This window comes from Leptonychotes weddellii, chromosome 1 (assembly GCF_054177405.1).
Source record: "Leptonychotes weddellii isolate Sample4059 chromosome 1, ASM5417740v2, whole genome shotgun sequence".
NCBI lineage: Eukaryota > Metazoa > Chordata > Mammalia > Carnivora > Phocidae > Leptonychotes > Leptonychotes weddellii.
The window spans coordinates 119033220-119056830 of record NC_138369.1 but is presented as its reverse complement, the minus strand read 5'-3'; the positions used below and the strand labels follow the sequence as shown (position 1 = coordinate 119056830).

Genomic DNA, 23611 nt, shown 5'->3' with positions numbered 1-23611 from the left:
CCATTTATTTGACAGAGAGAGACACAGCGAGAGAGGGAACACAAGCAGGGGGAGTGGGAGAGGGAGAAGCAGGCTTCCTGCAGAGCAGGGAGCCCGATGCGGGGCTCGATCCCAGGACCCTGGGATCATGACTTGAGCCGCAGGCAGGCGCTTAACGACTGAGCCACCCAGGCGCCGCAAAGACCTTTTTAATTGATTAAAAATCTAGAAATCATGAAATAAAAGACTGATAAGTACAGCTGTATAAAAGTCTTAAAATTCCTGTATGATAAAAGCACCATAATTTAAAAAAAAAAAAAAGTATATGACTAACTGGAGGAAAAGAAATCACAACTCATTTCACAAAGGGTCAATCACTATAATATATAATTTATTTCTGTAAATCAAGGAAACCAATAACCAAATAGAAAAAATACCTGTTTTCAGGGAAAAAAACCAAAAAAACCAGATGGCTTTTAAGCACATGAAAGAATGTTCAACTTCGTTAATAAGAAGAAAGTGTAAATTGTAGTGGCAATGATATACCCATTTTTCACCTATCAGATTTGTACATATCCAAAATACACCGACGGGAGGATGTTATAGGGAAACACGCGTCCTCATACAATGCTGTAGGAATACAAAATGGTATACTCCTATGAAGTCCAATTTGACATTTTCTATTAATGCTATTTATATATTTACCCCTTGACTCATCAATTTCACCTTCAGAATTTTTCCTGCAAATATATTAGCACACATACAAAAATTACAATTTGCATGTATTATAGCATTGTTTGTAATACTGAAAGTTTGAAAATAACCACAATGCCCAACTATATGAAATTGGTTAGATATTATGGTCCATCTACACCATGTTATACCAGGAAACTCTCTATGTAGTGATAAGAAAAAGTCTCCACTGTATACTATTAGGTTTTGGTTTTGGTTTTTTTTAGGTGCCTAATAATGTATATAGTGTGCTAACTTCTGTGTAAGAAAGGATGGGGCATACATAATTGCATTTGCTTGTATTTTCAAAAAAGAACATTATAACTATTAAAAGCGGTGACCTGTGGGAGGGGAAATCAGAAAACCAGGTGAAATAGAGGATGGGGATTAAGGAGTGCACTTGTTAGTGGTGAGCACCAGGTAATATATGGAATTGTTGAATCACTATATTGTACACCTGAAAGTAATAAAACCCTGTCTGTTTAAAAAAAAGAAAGAAAGAAAACCAGGTGAAGCAGGACATGCATGGAAGCAAGAATTCTCAATGTCTACTTTTTTTTTTAAGATTTTATTTATTTATTTGACAGAGAGAGAGCACAAGCCGGGGCATCAGCAGGCAGAGGGAGAAGCAGACTTTCCACCTAGCAGGGAGCCTGACGAGGGGCTCCATCCCAGGACCCTGGGATCCTGACCCAAGCTGAAGGCAGACACCCAACCGACTGAGCCACCCAGGCACCCCACAATATCTACTTTTTTATATTGTTTTGATTTTTGAACTATTTTTAAACTAAGGTATTGTCTATCTTATTTTTTATTAAAAAAAATTTTTCCATTAAGTAATCTCTCTGCCCAACGTGGGCCCGAGATCAAGAGTCACATGCTCTAGCGACTGAACAAGGCAGGCAGCTCAAGTATTGTCTATTTTAAAAATAAACTTCATTTAATCTATGATGGTTCAGATTCATTTGTGTTGACATGAGGGATTTTCAAAACGGATTTAGTGCATAAAGTAGATCACAGAAATATATATAGAAGAATTTTGTCTTTTTAAAAAAATCATATCTATACGGCCATTTTCTTATATATATCGGGAAAAAGGAAAACCTAGAAAGATACATTCTAAAATATTAATAGTGGTTATCTCCAGTTAGGAGGATTTAGGGTTATTTAATTTTAATTATTTTTCTTTTTATCTATATTTTTTAACTTTTGTACAATGACCATGTTTTATTTCTATAATCACAAAATAAAGAGAAAAACACTTGCCTTAAACAAGCCTCAAGGGAAAATAAATAACCCAGGAAAAATGTGCAAAATGACCAAAAATTTAACATCCTGAATATTTAAAGAATTCTCTCAAAAAAATAAAAAAGAGTGCTGTGGAAAAAATTCAAATGAGGAACCACAGGACAAAGAAATGTTTGTATACTTATACAATGTATTATTAGAAAGCAATAAAGTAATACTGAACACTGCCAAATGACAAGAATAATCATTATATAGTAAGAAGGAAGAGCAGGTTGGCAAACAGTGTTATTTTCATAAAAATATATTTATACTAGACTTACAGACTTTACTGGGTGCATGTATTTGGGTACAGATATAAATATGTGCATAGAATAAAATCTGTAAGGATAGGCTCTGAAAGGTAAATAGGTATGATGTCTGAATGGTAGGAAGACAGGTGCTTACTTTTTTTTCTTAACTTCCATTTCTCTGCAATGAAATGGTTATTTGTATAATATAAAATAAAAGGAAATACTATTTGTAATATTGCCTTGTGAAAGATTTAGCCACAAGTGAGTTCATCACATTGTATGTAATAAAGAAAAACTTAAAACAACTTAAGTACGTAAAAATAGGCTTTAAAGGTAACAGGGAGGGGTGCCCGGGTGGCTCAGTCAGTTGAGCATCGGCCTTCAGCTCAGGTCATGCTCCAGGAGTCCTGGGATGGAGCCCCGCATCGGGCTCCCTGCTCAGTGGGGAGCCTGCTTCTCCTTCTCCCTCTGCCTCTCCCCCTGCTCATTCTCTCTCTCTCTCTCTCTCAATCTCTACCTCTGTCTCAAATGAATAAATAAAATTAAAAAAAAAAAAGACAAATTCTAAACTATCTGAAAAATGTCACCCCTCCAAAAGGAGAGGGGCAGTTAAAGCTGCAAACCTGCCGGGCTGGGAGGTGGTTGGTGGGCAGTGTGGTGGGTGACGTGACCAGCGCACGAAGGTCGTCTGCGAGGGGCCGCTCCTGGCCCAGGCCCTCCTTTGGCTGCTTCTGCTACCGCCTCCTAATCGCTGAGCCCCTCAAGAGGAAGGAGAGGCTTTTGGGGGTGGTGCGCTCTCTCGGATGGCCCCCCTCCAGAAAGGCCACGGCAGAGAGGCGGGCTCTGAGGCCCCGGGCAGCCCCCTGGGCCCTTCATGTCTCCTGAGAGTTAACCACAACATTCTCTTCACTGGACTCCTGCCCTCAGTCCCTGCCCTGTCCAATCTATCTTCCAAGCCCCTGCCACCCTTCTGAAAATATAGCTAATGATTTTATTCCTGGAACCAAAACATTTTATCCCAAGTCAGTAGTTCTCAAACTTTCCCGCTGAAGTACACCAACAGCAGACAAAAGCAATGCCTTCAGCGCCCCCAGGGGACCGCGCAGCCCAAAGCCCCTGCCAGCACACCCAGGCGCTCTTTGAAGGCTTCTGTTTCCTCTTAAAAACTCATGAGAATGGCACATTCTATTCCATGATGTATCTGAATCTCCTTTAATATGAAGATGCTTAAAATTATTCACCTCAAGGAGAACTGGCGCTCCTGGAAGAGATACTGTGTTGTTTTTGTTGTTGTTGTTGTTGTTTTTTAATTATTTATTTATTTGACAGAGAGAGACACAGTGAGAGAGGGAACACAAGCAGGGGGAGTGGGAGAGGGAGAAGCAGACTCCCCGTCGAGCAGGGAGCCCGACGCGGGGCTCGATCCCAGGACCCTGGGATTATGACCTGAGCCGAAGGCAGACGCCCAACCGACTGAGCCACCCAGGCACCCCAAGAGATACTGTGTTTATCTGGAGGCTCAGGGGGTCCTCCTTGGAGAAGTACCTGTAGCCTAAAATCCAGACTCCCGATCGGCAAGGCCCCTGACAATTCGGCCCTCGCCCGCCTTTCTGCCTCCTTCCCACTGCTCCGGCACACGCTCCCCAGTCACTGGGCCACGTGCACTCCTGTCATCTCCCGATATTCCAGCTTCTTCTCGGCCTCTGTGCTCCTCAGACGCTTGCTTCCCGTGCACCCCACTCTGCGCGCTGACAGCACCCCCAAAGGCCTCAAGGGGACGCGAACACCACCTTCCACATTGAACTCTGACGGCTCTTGCCCGGTGTGCTCCTGACAGATACAACGGGGCAGATCACGCGATGCCCTGAAAACAGCCTGTGCTTTGGAACCTCCAGCTCTTGACACGAGACGAAGCACCTAATTCCTCTTCGATCTCATTTGTAAAATGGGGAATAATCGCGCTTCTCTGGCAGGGCTGTTACAGGGATAAAATCCCATCCGGACAACAATGTAGGACCCAGCACATGCTCCCTTCCCCTCCTCCCAACTCCTCCAGCATGCTATTTGCATCACTCGTGGGAAGAACATACGTTTACGCAGTCATTCTTTTGTATAATGGTTTCTTTCCCCCCCCAGATAGATCAATGGCTCCCAATGTCCCAAAGAAGCTTCTTGTATTACCCCCCTGATCTCACGGCTTGAAAGATTTTGGTTATGAAACCAAACACATTTATGGAATAGCAGCCGGCTTGTCTAAGTTCTCTATCCTCTTAAGCTTTTTTGAATACAGAGAGCGGTCCCAGCCTTTCCTCTCCTGCCTAACTTTAGGGACCGGGACTTGGGAGCCACCCATGGAGACCATAAACACCTTGAGACTACGGCTCCGTCTTCACACTTCTCACAGCACCTTACTCAGCGCCTCGCACTTAGAACACACCTAGTAACTGCTTGTGGCATAAACAAGAAGTTTCACACAGATGACGGCGGGGTGTGGGTAGCCCTCGAAATTAGCCGGTTGGTGTGCAGAAAGGGGTCATTGTTATGGGAGGCAGAGCTGGAGGCGAGCCCTTCTCCCCCCAGCCCCCCAGAGCAGCACCCCCAATTATACCAGCTGGCCTCCAACTTCAGTGTGTGAGCCGATTAAAAAGCGCCCTCTCTTCAGTGTCTGGAAACTCCTGCAAGGAAAGTTTGCTGCCCAAAGTTGGCTTTTGACTAGAGTCTTAATAAGAGGCCTCAGCAGGCTACGGCTAGAGAGACAATGTCACTTAGAGGAGCAGCTTGAAGCGGCAGTTAGGAGAAGAATTATTTTAATGAATACATTTCCTTTCAATTGTATGGGAATATCAAGATCCCATTAGAATAGGGAAGCAATTAGAACTAATAAAGATGAATGCACAGGGCTCCGTGCGTGCGGAATAACAAGCAGCCAACAAAGGGACTCCGGAGAGCCTCCTCTAATCCAAACGAACCGGCGGCCCGCCGAGGGGAAACGGCTCTGTTCAGCTGCTCAAAGCCCGTGGGTCCCGCGCATTCTGATCACGGCCAGCGAATGGCGTGAGTTGGGCCTCGGGGCTGGGGGTTGAGGGCCCCCGCCTGGGTCCTGGCCTGGCCCCTCAGGGATAGAGATGGGCTGTTGGCAGTCCCTTGGCGACGGCCATTCAGACCAGGGCCCTGGCTCTCAGCCAGCCTCACGCCTGCCCCTCGCACTGGGTCTCATTGTGTCCAGGTGGCAAATGCCTTCTTGCCAACTCTCCTTCGAGGTTTAGAGAGGGGGTGGGACGGTGGAGGAGGGAGAAGGGGGCCCTGTGCACGCCATCCCCCGCCCCCCACCCACCCCCTGCATCTCTCTCCTCCCCCCGCTGGCCAGGCTCTGCTCCTCCTCTGCGTTGGGTGTTAGGTTACAGATACTGGTGGGTCACAGGCAGCCTAACACAGAAGCACTGTTGCTTGCACAATTGCTCTTCAAACAGTAACAAACAATTTTCATTACCCAAGTCAGGTCGAATCATCCGCCCAGCCATCCTGCCTCAATCCCAGCCGCTCCTCCAGGACCCACGGCTTCACGCTCTGCCCATTCCGCTGTAACAGAATTGAGCTCCTTTTTCTCCCACCCTGGCCCAGGAATACGGGACAAAGCTCTTCCTCTGATCCCTTCTTTGAGCCGGATCGGCTTGCATGGCTGTCAAAACTGTCGGCAGAAATAGCAAAGGCACAAGCACCTGTGCAGACTGGGACTCACTCAAATCTGGGGTGACATGTTACTCAGCATCTCTGTGAAGAAGGCACTCAAGAGTTTGGAGGACTCTAGTGCCAAGTTTAGAAGGAATCCAACAAGATAACCCTGGCTCCCCACCAAAGCGTTCACTGGCCTTAGAAGGAGTGTCAGGACTTGACATTTCTTTATTTAATCTTTTTTTGGCCAGACGGTTTTTTCAACCAGGAATGTGTAAACTCGTTCCAAAACGTCTGCATGAGAGACGAGTCACACTCATTACTGAGATTTTTCTACCACTTATCTTTAAAAAAAAAAAAAAAAAAGTCTGTAACATTTTATATTTCTTAATGTAGAGCACTTTAAAAGTATGTTTACATTTATAATCTTACTTAACCTCAAAATAATTCTGTGGGGACAGGCCAAGCAAGGAGGCCTACAGATGAGGAAACAGTAGCCCAAAGAGGTTGAGTGTCCTGGGCAAGGTCACCAAATGAGTGGGTGAGGAGGGACACCAGAGCTCAGGACTTCTGACCTAGTTCAGGGCTTTGTTCTGGGACACACCTCTTCTACACCCACAGAATGCTGGACATTTCCAGGATAATTCATCCTGCAATTCTGCCTTTCCAGTGTAACTCCCTTAACCCTTTCTGCAGACTAAAAGGGGCTAAGCACTGTGGGCTTTCAAAGACTACTCTGGGCTATGAAAGATCCTCCCTCAGGAAGGTTTCAAGCAATAGTCATCAAAGTGTTTGTTTTGCTGCTTCGCTCCTCAAAGAGGTATGCATTGCCTCCCTTCTAATAGCTTAAGTAAGGGTTGTTTCCAAAGTCTGCTGGTCCTGTATAAGGTAGGCAGGATCAGAACGGTAAAAATGATGGTCTAGGTCCCTTCCGGTAGAACACTGTAGCATCCAGGGATTGGCAAATCGTAAAAACAAAGCCATTCACCTTTTATGCCGCCCCCCGCCTCTTATACCCAAAGGCCTATTCATTTAGTATTTTAAAAATCTTTTAAAAATAATTTTGAGGTATAATTTATATATTGTGAGATGCATAGATATTAAGGGTACAGTTTGACACGTTTTGACGAATACCTACACCCAAATCAAGACACAGAACATTTCCAGCACTCCCAGAAAGTTCCTGCATACCCCTTTCCAGTCAACCCCACTCCAGACCGCCACTGTTTTAATTTCTATCACCATAGATTAGTTTAACCTGTCTTGAACATCCAATTAAATGGAATCCTATTGTATGTAATCTTCTGTATCTTTCTTCTTTCACTCAACATAATGTCCGCCAGACTCATCCATGTTGTATCAGTAGTTCCTTTTTTTTTGATGTGTAGTATTACAGTATTCATTCAGTTTCTAAAATCCAGTCATATTACTGCAAATTTGTCCCTCAAAATTCTTTCCATTCAGTGTTATCTCTTGTATGCTCATTCCCATGCATCTATCTCCTGCATATCTTCTTGACAATGCTTGGATTGAGAGAATACGTAAATGAACTCTTTTATCTCTAGCACGTCCTTCTAGGTAGGAGTGGTTCTCTCTACCTTCAGGAGAAACAGATCACCAGGCAGTCCAGCATGAGTACGTGAAGACAGTCATGAGTACAGTCTTCAGAAGAGAGAGCTCTAGGTTCTTGTCTCCAGTCCAGCTCTTAACAGATGATTGGTTTGAGGCAGGTGATTTCTGTGACTATTTCCCCATTGGTAAAATGAGGGTAAAAATACCTTCTTAATAGGGATTTGTGAGGATGAAATTATATTGTACACAGGATGTTTGGCACTATGAAAACTAGTAACAGCCTCAAGCTAGACCGTAATAAACATCCTTCTGCTTCATTCACACACTTGCAGTTTTTCTAAGTCAGATACTTATGGGTATACATTTTCAGAGGTTTTTAAAGTGAAGAGCTCATGATTACATCTAGAAAAATCTGACTGTCAGATATTTACTTAAAATAAATGTTATTTCCTGTCAAAAAAAAAAAAAGCCTTTCGTCATTTATTCAGTGACAATTATATACTGAGTGCTGACTCTGAGGGGTTCTTCAAGAGTTAAAGACATAGCCTTAGCTTTTAGGATGTTTGGTTTTGGAGGGTAATAAGATAAGCACAAAAATAATTATAATACAAAGCAGAGTATGGCCAATAATAATAATTAACATCTATTAATATCATGGTTAAGAGCATGGTCTTTTGAGTCATACTAGAGGGTTCAAATCTCAGTCATGTGATGTGAAGTCAGGAAGTTACTTAACCTCTTTCTGTGTTACTTCACTTATAAAATGGGGATAATAATACCACTTATCTAGCAGGGCTGTTAGGACTAGATGAGTTAATACATGTAAACACTTAGCAGAGTATCAGCACATTAAAAATATACAATAAAATAACAGCTAACATTTATTGAACACTCAATATGTGCTGAGCACTGCGTTAAATACTTTATATGCATTACTTCATAATCCCCATAATGTTGTTACTGCTATTATATCCATTTTACTGAAAAGGTAACTGAGGGGCAGGGAATTTAGGTAACTTGCCCAAGATTACATAGCTAGCAAATAGCAAATGCCATAGGAAAGACAGATCTATAAAATGGGGATGATGATAACAGTACCTCAGTGAGAATTAAACAAACTAATATTTGAAAAGTGGTTAGAACAGAGCCTAGGATATAATAAGGGCTATATAAGTGGATGCTAAATAAATGTAAATTGCTATGGTGATTCAGAGATGGCAGTAAATAACTTCCATGCATGGAGATTAAGGAAGGCTTTGGAATAGTGACATTTAAGCTGAGCCCTGAAATAAAAGAGAGAGAGCGAGCGAGAGAGAGAAAGGGAGGGAGGGAGGGAGGGAGGGAAGAAGGGAGGGAGGGAGGAAAAAGGAGGGTGGTAGGGAAAGTGAGGAGAGAGGAAAGAACTGGGGGTATGCAAAAAGATAAAAAGTAATGGGAGTAGTTACGTTTTATTAGGTCAAAGAATCTCCCCTTTCCTCCAATCAGTCAATATTTCTGCCAGCTGTATTTTCCTTTCACCCCTGTAGAATCTGCTATCCTTGCCACCTCATCCTACATTTTACAATATTTATGGAGAGCCTGTAGGTGCCAGGCACTGTTCTAGGCGCTGGGGATACACCAATGAACAAGACAAACCAAGTCTCAGTTCCTATTCTGCACTATAAAAAGACTCCAAGCTGGATTCCTAGCTTTTGGTCGTCCCTACTTCCAAACCATCCTCCACATTGCCACCAGAGAGACTGTAAAGATAGAGATCTGGTCCGGACACTCCCTTGCTTAAACTCCCAGTAGTAGCTTCCCATCATGTTTAGAATAAATTTCAATCTCCCTAGTATCCTGTGCAAAGTTCTTCCCTGATTGGCCCTTACAGCCCTATCTCCCAGCCTTCACCTCCCTGCACTCTGCACTTGAGCCAGTAAAATCACTCAAAATCCCAGACACACACACTTAAAATAAGCATTTGCTGAAAAGACGTGGCTAGAACGCCATCCCTATTTCAACCTTGTCCATGGAAACATTTTCCATTCCGCATGCCCTGGACGAGAAAGCCCTGATTACCTTCCCCCAGCTCTGGAGCCTAAAAGGGAGCGCTGAAGGCACACTTCCCACCGCCCCTGCGTGCAACCCCAAACCCGTAGGGAGCCGGAAGGGGCGGGGCTTCGCGCGGCCCCGGGGCCACCATCTTGGCTGAGCTGGCCGGAAGTGGTCCGGCGAACCGGCGCGCGGGCGCACACTGAGGCTGCGCCGGGGCGGCGCACAGGTCTTCGGCGCCGGCGGCGTTGCGGCAAGGGTCCCGAGTCTTCTGCAGTGCAGCCCGGCATCCCGAAAGCCCTCTCTGACCTCTCCCCTGGTTCTGCTCCCGCTGCCGCAGGCTCTGTCTCCCCCCTCCGCCGGGGTTTGCGCAGCGGCTTGCACGCCCCTTGGCCCGTGTACGCGCTCTGCACCTGCCTGCCCGAAACATGTTGCTGAAACCCGAGAACGGGGCTCTCCCCATCCCTCAGGCCGAGGGGGAGAAGGATGGCGGCCGTGACGGTGAGACCCAGGCCCTGACCGCCTCTCAGAAAGAGGTCCCGAGCCCCCTCCTGCAAGAGAGCCCCATGGAGGATCTTGGCGCCCGGAGGGAGGAGGGGGCTGCGGACTCAACCATCACCCCAAAAGGCGCAAGGACCTTGGCAGCCAAAGCCTTGGCCCGGCGCAGGGCCTACCGCCGTCTGGATCGGACGGTGGCCGAGCTGGTGCAGTTCCTACTGGTGAAGGACAAGAAGAAGAGTCCCATCACTCGCTCCGAGATGGTGAAATACGTAATCGGAGACTTGAAGGATCTGTTCCCTGAGATCATCGCAAGGGCCGCAGAGCATCTGCGGTATGTCTTTGGTTTCGAGCTGAAACAGTTTGGCCGCAAGCACCACACTTACATCCTGATCAACAAACTAAAAGCTCTGGAGGAGGAGGAGGAGGAGGAGGATCTGGGAGGAGATGGCCCCAGATTGGGTCTCTTAATAATGATCTTGGGCCTTATCTACATGAAAGGTAATAGTGCCAGGGAGACACAGGTCTGGGAGATGCTACGTCGTTTGGGGGTACGCCCCTCAAAGTATCACTTCCTCTTCGGGTACCCGAAGAGGCTGATTATGGAAGATTTTGTGCAGCAGCGATACCTCAATTACAGGCAGGTGCCTCACACCGATCCGCCGGAATGTGAATTCTCTTGGGGTCCCCGGAGCAACCTGGAAATCAGCAAGATGAAAGTCCTGGGGTTCGTGGCCAAACTCCATAAGAAAGAACCCCAGCACTGGCCAGTGCAGTACCGTGAGGCCCTGGCAGACGAGGCTGACAGGGCCAGAGCCAAGGCCAGAGCTGAGGCCAGTATGAGAGCTAGGGCTAGGGCCAGGGCCAGGGCCAGTGATAGGGCTGGTATCTGCCCGTGGTGAGGGCTGGTGGAAAGGTGGCCAGCGGGGTCCTCGTGGTTATGGAAAAGCTACTGTCGGAGTCATAAGCAGTATCGTTGGGGGTAGGTCGTTAATTAGAAGTTGTATTTGTGTAACTAGGATTTAGGTTTTGTATCTTGCTATGTTTTGTTATATTTTACATACTGTTAAATTGGTATTTATAAATGAGATTGGTCTACTTTTTCCTGTAGGATTTTGTTGTCGTTTGGCTGGTTTTGTAAAATGGATCGAAAACTTTACATTTTTGTTTTGTGATCTTGAGCAAATGACGCAGCATTGTAATGCTGTACATTAATGGTTTCAAGGAACTCAGCAGTGTGATCATCTGTTACCACGAAAAAAAATAGCTGATTGGTGGCTAGCTTCCCAGTGCTTTTTGTCTATATTGTATAAAGAAAAAAGACTGACCTGTACCTCTACTTGTTAGCTATTACAGTATCTAGAGAAAAATGAAAATACAATAAATTAGAACTATACCCCGGTACACTTAATAAATTAAACATTTGCTGAGCATCTTTTGTGTGGTGTTTGGGGCATTTGGGGATAGAATGCTGAACAAGATAAAAGTCCTACATTTTGGAATGGGAGATTAAGAAAATAAACCAGAAATTACAGAGCAGCGAGTTGAAGGCTGCAGAGGGACCCCTAACCCAGCTGGGCTGATTGGGTGAGGCTTGCCTGAAATTACCTTTAGTCAGACTTTGGGGACTGAGGGAGAAGGATGGGGCATGTGGAGGGGAGGGAAAGGGAAAGCAGAAGTTAGGGGTGGGAGATGGTATTGGGAATAACTGAAGGGCACAGGTGCCCCTCAATAACATGGGAAGAAGACTTGATTCATGGTGGAGCTGGAAAACACCCTACCTTTGCCAGGGCTCTTGTTCCAGAACAACTCATTCCAGTGCATAGTGATGACTGTTAGTGTTGTGGTCCCCTCCATCTCCGTTCTCTCAACAGCTTTCTTTTTTTTTTTTTTTTTAATTTTATTTATTTATTTGACAGAGAGAGACACAGTGAGAGAGGGAACACAAGCAGGGGGAGTGGGAGAGGGAGAAGCAGGCTTCCCACGGAGCGGGGAGCCCGATGCGGGGCTCGATCCCAGCACCCTGGGATCATGACCTGAGCCGAAGGCAGACGCTTAACGACTGAGCCACCCAGGTGCCCCTCAACAGCTTTCTATCAAAGCTGTCACAAACCAAATACTGTAACAATTCAGGAACGGTGTGTCCTGTGGGTGGAGGGTACATGTGATGTCCCCTACTATCGAGAAGTTCCACTTCAAGATTTCTCCCCTGGCACTAGGCAGCCTAGGGCCCTCATCCCTGTTTCTACGTGCTGCTTTCCACCTGCCACCTCCCGTTTGGAGGAGACTAGTAAGGCATTGCTCTCATTCTTAACTAGCCATGAAGGGTCATCCACATGGCCGCTCAAGCCTCTGCAATGCCTGCCACTTTCACTCTGGGGATACATCCTATGGAAAAGATACAGAGAATAATAGGGAAAGTGGTAACCAAACCAGAGATGGGTGTAGAGGGGGCTGTGAAGCTACCCCACCCCCGCAGCTGCCATATACAGAAGAGCCGCTTTTCTGCACTTTACTGGCAGTTTTTTCCTGCTTTCAGCTGTGTTCAAATAACATTTCTGACTATGTTAAGGCTGGTGTGGAATACAAATAAATACTTTGGGACACAGGCTCAGGGATCCAGCAAACCAGACTGAGATCGAAACTATAAGCTTATGGGCAAAAAAAGTTTACTAATGAATGAAAAGATGACTTCTGGGCAGTTTATAATTCATTAAACAAACAAATACTGAGTGTTCACTATATGCCAAGGACTTCGCTGGGTTCCAGAGATTAACGTGGGAAGACTGGCTTTACCTGCAAAGAACAATAACAGTGATATTTTCTCGCATTTGTATTTTCTCACCAGCAGTGTGTGCACCTTAAGGTCAGATTACTTGGTGATTTGCCTAAGGTCACAAGTCCCTGGCCCCCCAGTCTAGTGTGTTTCATTTTAGCACATTGTTCCCCATTCCTGGCTTCCAGTATGTTGTGTGTGATTTTAGTTCTCACAATTCCAAAACACAAGCAGGGCCTGTAGAATTATCTTCAGTTCCCATTGCAGTCCTTATGGCAGTGAAATAGCATAGAAATACGCCGCCCCCCGCCCCCCCGCGTTTTACCTGTACCAGATGTGACTCTGCTGAAATTTGGATGTGTTAACACCTAGCAAAGACAGGACTAATAACAGTACCATTTATTAAACATCCAAAGGCATTTCCCCCCCTGCTTTTCACAACCTCATTGCAAAGGAGGTAGTACTAAACACCTCCATTTTGTAGAGGTTCAAGACAGTAATTCTTGCCATTTATTTAATACCTAAGGGAAGCCAGCTTTTTTATGCTTTCCATATCTTTTGATGATTTTTATTACAATTTTACAGGGTACATATCTGTTCCATTTTGCACTAAGCAAAGAGAGTCAGAAAAGCCGGAAAAGTCTCACAGATAGTGTATAATAAGGATTACAACTAAAGTCTGAGTCAAAAACTTGACTTTCACTATTTTACATTTCCTTTTTTGCGGGAGTCCTTCCAGACTTGGGTCATCTGTCTCTGGACTCACGTTCTTTCTTTAAACACTGCCGTCTCTCTGGAGATACAAACAACTATTGCGTAGCCAGGCTAATTATGACAAGACGCTGGCCTGCAGGAGGGTAAAAAGGAAGCTAAAATAAAGTTGAAGAATTATCTGCGAACGGATTCCAGCTCTGCTTACTCTCTCCCCAGTGTGCTCAGAGTGCTGACTACGTGTAGAATGTGTCTCTTTGCTCAAACTCAGCATGTTTTGCCCTTTAGAGGCCATGTTGCCTCAGTCTACTTTAGTCTGTTCTCTCCGCTAAGTCTCAAATTAAGACTTCCATGCCATGGAACAATCAAATAACATTTGCGGGCCTGCGAATATGATTCCCAGCGTTGTTTGCACATGGCTCAAAGGGCTGCCAGAACTCGTACCCTTGCCTCAGCATGAAAGACCTCCCATGTCACAAATGTCATCATCGGCTTCTCAGAAGTACTAAAAGTTTGGCCTCTGGGCCCATGTGTAGAGCAGACATTGGCCATGGCGAGGGCAAGAGATGACGAACGCCTCCTGTTGCTTATGGTCATTCACACGAGGGAGAAAAACGGCCCGGATCCCCTCTCTCGCCCTCCTTCAGGCACAAGCAGAACTAGTGTGTGTCGGGTGAAACACCGGGTGAGGAGAGCAGGGCATTGCTGTTCGGAGAGTGGGGGCAGATGGATGACTTCAAACCGTACTTATTATTATTATATGACAACTGGGAAGCAACGCCAGGAAAGGAAATTCCCTTGAAAACGGCCAATGGGAAGTTCTCAGTTCAGCCACAGCTTCCGCAGAGATCCTGACACTTACCAGGGTGGGGACTTTGGACCCACCGGAACTTGGAGAATGCATGTTTGGAAACAGGCTCAGGTTGATTACAGCCCCGGCATGGAGCCCGCACAAAATGCCCCTGAGGTGGCAGGCAGCTCATTTATAGCCCCTGTAAATCAGGCCGCAATTCACAGGCTCAATCACAGTTCCCACTTGAGATAATTATGCTCCTTGCCTTGGTCATGATGGCAACTGATGCTTGTACAAATTATTCCTCAAACCGTGCAGCCCGGCAGAGATGGTAACAATCACCTCCCAGCAGAAACACAGTGTACTGCCTAGGGAGGTTAGGTATTCTGACAAGTGTCCTAACAAAGGCCTTTTAAAAGTCATGACTCTGTGACTTTGAAAAAGGAATTCCAAACTCAGAAGTGTGAAACTCTAGGACAAAGTTTAATGGGTGATTGAAGTAGTGGTCAGCTATAATCCGCAGCCCACACCACATTCTACCGACTGAATGCAACGCAGACCCCACCCCGTTCCCAAGCCAGTCATGACCGGTAACAATAGCAGCCAGCATTTCCTAAGCCTTATGTGTCAGGCATGGTGCTAAGTCTGGCAACTGCACTGTCTCACGCATCTGCCCCACAGCCTCGTGAGGCGGGTCCTACACTGGCCAATATTACAATGCAATAGGGAAACCAGCAGGAAAGAAGAATTCCTTCCATTCCGTCAGTGCACACGTTAAATGACTAGCCCAAGCTCATGACACAGCTAGTGAGCAGCAGATATAGAACTCGAACTTAAATCTTCTGGGTTCCTATGGGCATTCCACCCTTCCGGTCTTCAGAAGGCTCTTAGGGGAGCGACCAACCTCCCTTTGGGACAATGGGGCTGAGAGAGAAGGAAAGAAAAGCTCTCATCCTGCTCATTTATACCATAACCTAGAGCACGCAGGCTAGAGAGTAGAGGCAGTGATGAGGGAGAGGGGCACGTTGGCTTCTCTGGTTGTAGGGTTATGGGTCTTTTGTCACAAGAAGGGAGAGGAGCCCATTTTTGAGCAAAGACACCTCTAAGCAGCAGCTCCGTGGTCCCAGCAGTGAGGGAATTCGTGCAAGGGAAGCAGCAGCCTCGGCCTGAGAATATTCAGGAGCCCTACTGGGTGTCGAACACGGTGAGGGACAGCCACATTACCTGAACCAGGGGGACAGAGGAGAGCTGAAAGGGAAAGCTCCTGGCCCCTGGAGCAGACAAACCTGCATTCTAGTCCCACTCTCTGCCGCGTGATAGCATGCGGCTCCCGCGGAGCTACCCAACCTCTCTGAGCTTTGGTTTCCTCATCTTTAAAACAGAGAGAATGCTACCTACCTCAAAATCTGTGAAAACTGAATGAGGGGATTACAAGCGCCTACCACAGTATCTGGTACGTGGTAACTATCAGTCTCATAAAATGTATTCACTCATTCAACAAATATTGTTTGAGCATCTTTTTTTTTATTATGTTATGTTAATCACCATACATTACATCATTAGTTTTTGATGCAGTGTTCCAGGATTCATTGTTTGCGTATAACACCCAGTGCTCCATGCAGAACGCGCCCTCTTTAATACCCATCACCAGGCTAACCCATCCCCCACCCCTCTCCCCTCTAGAACCCTCAGTTTGTTTCTCAGAGTCCATCTTCTGTACATACTAGGTAGTGAAATTACAGCAGAGAACAAAAGGGACAACAATCCTTGCGCTCCCAGAGCTTACATACTAGTATAAGGGGACAGGTAATAAAGGATAAAAGTGTAACACATAGCATGGCAGGTGGAGATCTGTGTCATAGGAAGAGATGAAGCCAGACCAGGAAAAGGGTGCCAGCAGGGTGTGCAATTTAAAGTTGCTTGGTTGGGGCCCCTGGGTGGCTCAGTGGGTTAAGCATCTGCCATCGGCTCAGGTCATGGTCCCAGGGTCCTGGGATCGAGTCCCGCATCAGGCTCCCTGCTCAGCGAGGAGCCTGCTTCTCCCTCTGCCTGCCGTTCCCCCTGCTTGTACCCTCTCTCTCTCTAATAAATAAATAAAATCTTTAAAAATAAATAAATAAAATAATAACATTGCCTGGCTAGGGAAAGCCTCACTGAGAAGTGATATCCGAGTCAAAACTGAAGGTGATAAGCAGGGGGCCCACCAGCTGTCTGGGGGGACTGCAGAAGAGGGGTGCCGGCAGACGGCACAGCAAGTGTGAGGGCCGAGCGGGTGCTGAGAAGTAGCTCCCAAAAGCAGAGTGAGCCGAGCGGCAGGGGTCAAGGAGAAGGCCATGCGTTCCTTGCCCCGAAGGAGCGGGCTCAAGGGCCTAAAACAATGAATGGATGCGAGTCTGCACCCAAGAATCGCTGTGGGAGTCTAGCAGGGGAAGAAACCACAGCGGCCTTTGGCCTTAGGCCTGGCTGAGGCTGCCTTTGGGCCCAGAAGGGGAAGGAAAGAGAAAATATTCTTTCTTCATGGCTTTTGTTTTTTTAATTACAAATGCTTGTAGTGGGATATTTGGAAAGTTCTGTAAAAATATAAAGACGAATATGAACTCTCGGGGATACTGGCACCCAGAGGCAATCATGGTTAATGGTGCAGCATGGTCTTTATATCTATCGCTAGTGTATTTCGTTTTCACCTGCTGAGGGTATAAATGATTTGTTGCTACTTTAACAATGAGTTACAATGACAGTGAGCCCCATTCCTTGCAATATTTCCCTCAAATATTTCTGGGAGCTCCCAATGGGGCATCTCCAATGATGTCACAAATTCGTCTATCCACAGCAGTCACCATGCGGGGCGCACGGAAGCCCATGAAAGGAACCTCTGCTAGAGATGCTCCTTGTGGGGTGCCCCCCCCGCCATATCCATGACTGCTACCTCTTGTGATGCCCCCAGGATTCTAGAGAGCTGCTGTGTCTTTGTAGGGGTGGACAGAGTATCTTGCTCCCCCACTCTGTGCCAAGGTATGTCCCCTGGGTCCCAAAGCAACAGTGCCAGACCCTCTCCAACCTCCTCTGGAAGCCTGCTTATCTATGCTTGCCATCTCCGGCGAGTAACTCTCCAAACTTGAGCTGAAAATAGTCAAGTCTCCTGTACAGGGACCAGTCCAGGCTTCCCTCTCCTCCGCAATTCCTCTCCTCAAACCTTAGGAGAAAAAGGAACGCAAAGGCTGTCCCTCTCTTCCAAGGCATGGCTACTTACGTTGCTGAACCAGAACAGTGAACATCTGCATTCAGGCTGACAGTGACTCCACGTTTTCAGGCTTATGTTGCTTTTTCCCAAAGAAAAGGCTACCCCAAACCTGAACTAAATGCTCTCCCTCTAGCAAACTGCTAGCAACTATAGTTCTCTCCTCCCCTCTTTTCCCACCTGCTCAGCCATGTTGTCTTTTTTCTTTTTTTTTTTTTTAAGATTTTATTTATTTATTTGAGAGAGAGAGAACATGAGCTGAGGGTGGGGGGTAGAGGAAGAGAGAAAAAGCAGTCTCCCGGCTGAGCAGGGAGCCCGACCCTCGGCTTGATCCCAGGACCCTGGGACCATGACCTGAGCCAAAGGCAGACGCTTAACGACTGAGCCACCCAGGTGCCCCTGCTCAGAATGCTTCCAAAACCAGGAGAGTTATATAGTGTTAGGGATGGCTAGGATTTAGGTAAAATGTTGGAATGGGGAAAAGGATTGCAGGCAGGGGAAACAATTCCAGCAAAGGTAGGGTAGCAGGAGTGTGCACAGTGTCCAGGGACCGGAAGGTTGGAGCGGAGTCTGTGGAGGAGAGGAGAGGGCGCTGGGGCTGAAGGGAGCAGTGGGGGGCAGTGGCGGAGGTGGGCACCGAACACATGGCGGTGCTCTAGGAAGGTGGACTGGCTGGTCAGGAGAGGGAAGCTGGGGACAGCGAGGCCAAGGGGGAGGCCAAATAGGAGCTGATGACAGTCTGACCAGCAGGAATGGGAGTGGCAAAGGCCTGGTTGGGGGACTAACTTGGAATGATTTGATAACCGATTAGCTGTGGGAAATGCAACAGAAAAACATATGAAGCATGACTCAGCAATTTCAAGCTGGAGTGATTGGAAGAAACTGGAGTTGTTCATCAGAACAGCTGAACGCCCAGAGGGAGCTGGCTTGGGATCAAGAGATGGATATGGCTTCAGGCACATTGAGTCTCAACTCCTCAGCTGGACATCCTATGGACACTTAGAGATGGAACAGAGGAGGGACACTGAGGCTGCAGGTAGATGCTCTGAGTCAGCCTCTTAGAGCACATGGCCCAAACCATGGACTTTCTGAGTGGGAAAGTGTCTAGAGGAGGGGAACAGGAACTCGACCCACCTCTCTCCTGGCCATGTGGGAGAAAGCAAGGATCTTCAAAGTCCCAACAGATTACAAAGAAATGCAGTCCTGCCCCCACAGTTGTCTTTTGGGTCCTGGTTCTGGATCCATCTTCTAGATTTACTTCTATGAATGATCTGGAGGGGACTAAGAAGAAGGTCTCGGCATGGCCAGGGGGTCTCGAAACTGGGGAAAGAGAAGCTGCAGTTTGTTGCAGCTGGGTGTCAAGTAAGGGTTGGCCAAGTTTCTCCGTGTGCATTAAAAACAGAACTTCAAACAACAGAGTCACACTGCAGCTGGAAGGACTATGACAGACCCAAGCCAAGACTTAAATGAGCCAATGCATGGGATTCCAGACTTAGTAACCTTTCTCTCCCTGCTTTCCAGCAGACCTTCTTGTTTCGAAAGGAACTTTCCAGGCAACACCACACCTTTAATCGGACCTGAGACATCTCCACAGCACAAGATATACTCCGAGGACCAGAGGTTCTCACTTGGGGAGAACCCACATGTTCAGACCTCACCCAGACACAAACATGAACTTGGCACACACACATAGATATATCTCCTCCGACTCCATGGAAGACATGAAGAAAAAATATCACTTGGCAACTATCATAGACCAGGCACTTTGCCTAGAGCTCTCCAGGTATTTTTACCTTTAGTTTCACAACAACTGTCAGACAAAGACATTATTTTCCTATTTCATAGAAAACTAAGGCTCAGAAAAATTAAGTATTTGGCCCAGGATCATATGCTTGGAAAATGGCAGATGGTTCCTGACCCAGGTCTGCCTGTGTACTCATGTATTCTTCCTCATTTTTCACCTATGAATGTGCAACAGACACACACACAAGCCCATCCATCCTCTCTGGATGTACAAAATCCCCATAGAACGTAAGCTCCTTGAGGGCAGGGATCTTCATTTTGCTCACTGATGTATCCCAGGCATCTGGAACAATGTCTGGCACAGAGGACACACTCAGTAAATATTTTGTGGCCACTATTAAATGAATTGAAGGAATACACACGTATATAACACTAACCTATGCACACACACACACACACACACTCATTCACTCACCTTCACATGCACTTACAGACATATCAAATTCACCACCTGAAAGGCGATCCCAGGGGAGAGGGACCCAGCTCTCAGAGCTGCCCAGACCTCAGCCTCATGGGCCCACAGCTGCTCTCCCAGCCTCCTCCCTGCAGCGGGCAACTGGCTTCAGCACAGCCCACCTCCTTCTTTCCCAGCTCAGTCAAAACAAAGAATTCTTCTGAAAGATCTTTACTAAGAGAGAAAGCAGAGAAAAATAAATCAAGAAACTGCAAGCTCCTGAGTGGATGAGTTGACAGAGCCAGCTTCTTATCCTAAGCCATGCCCTCCAGTCTGGCCCCGGCCTGGCTCGGCCGCTGAGGCACTCGGCTCACGGAGCCCGGGCCCTGCTTGGATGCTCTGCCAACAGCTCCGATGCTGGGCCTCAGGGAGGAGGCAGTTGGCGCAGCTGCTCAATCTGGAGGATTCTCTCTCTCTCTCTCTCCAGATACTGCTTCTTCTGCTTTCAGGGCATAGACCCTCCGCCACACTGGCCTTGAGCAAACTGCAATTTTACACCCTCCTTGCCATCTGCTGTGCCCTGGGTTTGTAAACCAGGCTGGCCCAACCCAAATTACTCAGTAGGACTTTGTCAGTCCCTTGATTAAAACCCCAACAACCCTAATTCCTTAGAGCCTCGAGGCTCTGCCTGGGGTGGCTCCTGCCTACCTCTTGGCCTCATCCCATTCTACCCCTTCACCCAGTCTCCAGTCACATTGACAGAGCTGTTCTGATGGATGTACCAGAGCCCAGGATTTCAAGGACCGACTAACCCAGATACCTCAGACGATTCCAGATCAGACCCCAGACTAGTGCATCAGCATCACCAAGGCCTCTGAATTAAAATGTAAATTCTGGGGGCCCATGGGTGGCTCAATCGGTTGAGCATCTGACTCTTGATTTCGGCTAAGGTCCTGATCTCAGGGTCTTAAGATCAAGCCCCATGTCCGGCACCTAGCTCAGCAAGGAGTCTGCTTGAGATTCTCTCTCTCCCTTTCCCCTTCTCTTGCTCGTTCTCTCTCTCTCTCAAATAAATAAATAAATCTTAAAAAAAAAAAAAAAAAGTAAATTCTGAGCCTGCCCAAGCCCTGCTGAATCAGACTCTCTGCAGGTGAGGCCCAGAATCCAGCACTTTTAACAAGCTCCGGGGGCAATTCTCACACTCCAGAGTCCAAGAAGCACACCCCAAATCTACTAAATTCCACACCTATCTCCATGCATATATAATAATAACGAAAACATTTACTGAGCACTTACTATGTGCCAGGAGGCCTTTGCATGTATCGGCCCGTTAACCCTCACACTGCTGTGAGGGACGAGTTCCCGCCTTCACACTGACGTGCCCGAGCGCACGCAGCTGCAGGTGGGGAAGACAGGACTCGAACCCACGCCCCGTGACGCCCAAGCCTGCGTGCCACCAGCGCACTCTTTCTGGGACACGCACGTGCGCCGCCACACTCCCCGCGGACTCCCACACCCGCCACACGTGGGACCCGCACCCCTCAGAGCTGCTGACGAGAGGAGACAGAGGCCAGGGTATTTTCGAAGGCTCCCGCTTTCTTTCCCGGCGCAAGGCTGGCACGCACAGAGCTGAGCCGAGGGAGCCAGCAGCCACAGGGGCCGGGCCGTTGGCGAACCGCGGCTGCAGGGCTCTGGCAGCGCCCACGGGCCCTGAGGCTCGGCCCTGCCTGCCGCAGTGCTCGTGCCCGCTACCCGCCTCAACTGCCGGGCGCCCTGGGCCCTGCGCGCCCGCCTCCGCCGCCCGGCTCCCGAGCCCCGAGCCCCTGACGGGGCCCTGCTGGAATGCTGCAGCTACGGAGCAGATGTGCTCGCCGCTCTCTCCAGAAACTAGTCTTCTTAGGAATCCTGCCACGGGGGAAAGGCGGGGGGCGGGGGGGGGCGGGCATTGGAAAAACAACCGAAATACCATAACGCAGAAAAGTGATCCAAATAAAAAGCAGCAACTGTGTATCTGGAAGGAATAAACTGAGAAGGAGAGGCGCAGAGTCGAGCAGCGTGGCCACGAGGCTGCCAACCTTGGCGGCCGGGGGGGAGGGGGGGAGCGGGGGGGTGCTGGGGGCTGGGCGACAGCCGCCAACCGGCCACAGGGCTGCTCTGGCCAGGGGCCGGGGTGCGGGTGCGGGGAGAGCGTCTGGGCTGACTCACGGGCATGAAGAGGGGATCTCAAGCAGCAGCGTCTTCCTTCCCAGGGCTCCAGGCGCTGTGTTCTTCAGTTCCCAAAGCGCCAGCATTCGAGACCTATCTAGAGGGTCCTTTTCGCCGCTCTCTGCTTGGGGCCATGGAGAGAGCCAGACCAGCCTCACTGGTATTCTGCGCATGGGGAGAGAGGACTTTCTCAGGAGAGGGCTGGGATGCTCTGACAGTGGAGGAAAAGAGGTGGGAAGATGTAGTTTGAGGCCACAGAATGCAGAATCAAAACAGGCTCCCACCCGGGTCCCTCCTGATGAGCAGTGCAAATGTGGGCAACTCGCTTATCTGCACAGGGCCCAAACTGCCTCCCTGTAAAATAGGTGAATTCAAGCTTTCTCTGCACACCTCAGGGTCAAACGGGACCAATGGATGGACAAGTTATCAAGGCTTGGCTCCAGCACAGAAAGGGAGATGGTGGTATGTCACAATATCTGGAGGTGAAGAATCAGGTTTGAGACCTACTCACTAGCCAGGAGACCTTGGAGTAGACACCTAACCTCACTCTGCTTAAGAGAGACGAAGCCGAGATGAAAAGCTGTTGAAAAGCTTTTAGGGGCGCCTGAGTGGCTCAGTCATTAAGCATCTGCCTTCGGCTCAGGTCATGATCCCAGGGTCCTGGGATCGAGCCCCACATCGGGCTCCCTGCTCGGCGGGAAGCCTGCATCTGCCTCTCTCACTCCCCCTGCTTGTGTTCCCTCTCTCTCTCTGTGTCTCTGTCAAATAAATAAAATCTTAAAAAAAAAAAAGAAAGAAAGAAAAGAAAAGCTTTTATAAGCAGTAGCTGCTATCAACTCTCACTCCTAAGCCATGTACCAGGTACAGAACTGGTGTCCATATATTTCTGTGAGGTATTATTCCCATTCTACAGATGGGAAAACAAGGCTCAGGAAAGTTAAGGAACTTCTGAAAACCTGCGGTTGCAGGACTGGACCCAAGGCTGTCTGGCTGTTGCAATGCAGTGGGCAGGGATGGGCAGCATTACAGTTGGTAAGCTGAGGGAGGAGAAGGAGTCCTGGCAGAGGAGACGGCTGGGGGTATTTGGCAGCGGGGGGGGGGGGGTGGGGAGAGGGGGCTGGGACGCTGTTTGGGGTCGGCCACTGCAGGAGGCTTGGTGGAGTGAGGTGCCCAGACCTGGAGGAACTGAAGCCCCCAGTGCCCCATGACAAGCTGGATGTGAAGTGCCCAAGGGTTCAAAACCGAAATAATCCACCATGAGAGAGATAGCCAGGCAGGTCCTGGGGAACAAAGCAGGAAGTATGAGAGCTGCTAAGTAGGTCAGCAGAGCATCAAACTGTTGAGCGAGACAGGTGAGGAGCTGGGAACAAGCTGGATTGTTAACAGGGCAACCACAGATAAAAGGAGGCCCGCATAGGTCCCTAGGATGGTGCAGGAATAAACTCCATGCCCATTGGTGAGGACTCATCCTACATCAAATGCTCTGGGAGACTACAAGGGCTTTTGGATGGATGCCTTATTAAGGCCTAGGCTCCAGCACAGAAAGCGAGATGGTGGTATGTCACAAGATATGGAACCAAAGAATCAGGTTTGAGACCCACTTACTAGCTATGTGACCCTGGAGTAGACCCTTAACATCTCTGTGCTCAAGAGAACCAAAGCCTAGATA

General features: G+C 48.0%; 1 protein-coding gene and 1 long non-coding RNA gene across 2 annotated transcripts in view; one reads left to right on the top strand and one right to left on the bottom strand.

Annotated features, from left to right (window-relative positions):
* Nucleotides 1–22140, bottom strand: part of LOC115938069 (uncharacterized) — a 63394-nt gene extending 41254 nt beyond the window's left edge. The window contains exon 1 of the long non-coding RNA XR_004073261.2: nt 21943–22140. This is a non-coding gene — a long non-coding RNA (uncharacterized LOC115938069). The remainder of the gene's footprint in view (nt 1–21942) is intronic.
* Nucleotides 9696–11455, top strand: MAGEF1 (MAGE family member F1). Its single transcript, XM_006749967.3, has one exon. It carries the CDS (start codon nt 9953–9955, stop codon nt 10922–10924), a length of 972 nt encoding a protein of 323 aa, XP_006750030.1. The 5' UTR covers nt 9696–9952; the 3' UTR covers nt 10925–11455.
* Nucleotides 22141–23611: the final 1471 nt, after the last annotated feature.

Coding starts and splice junctions, on each gene's coding strand:
- MAGEF1 (XM_006749967.3), top strand. CDS start 9,953: ATGTTGCTGAAACCCGAGAACGGGGCTCTCCCCATCCCTCAGGCCGAG.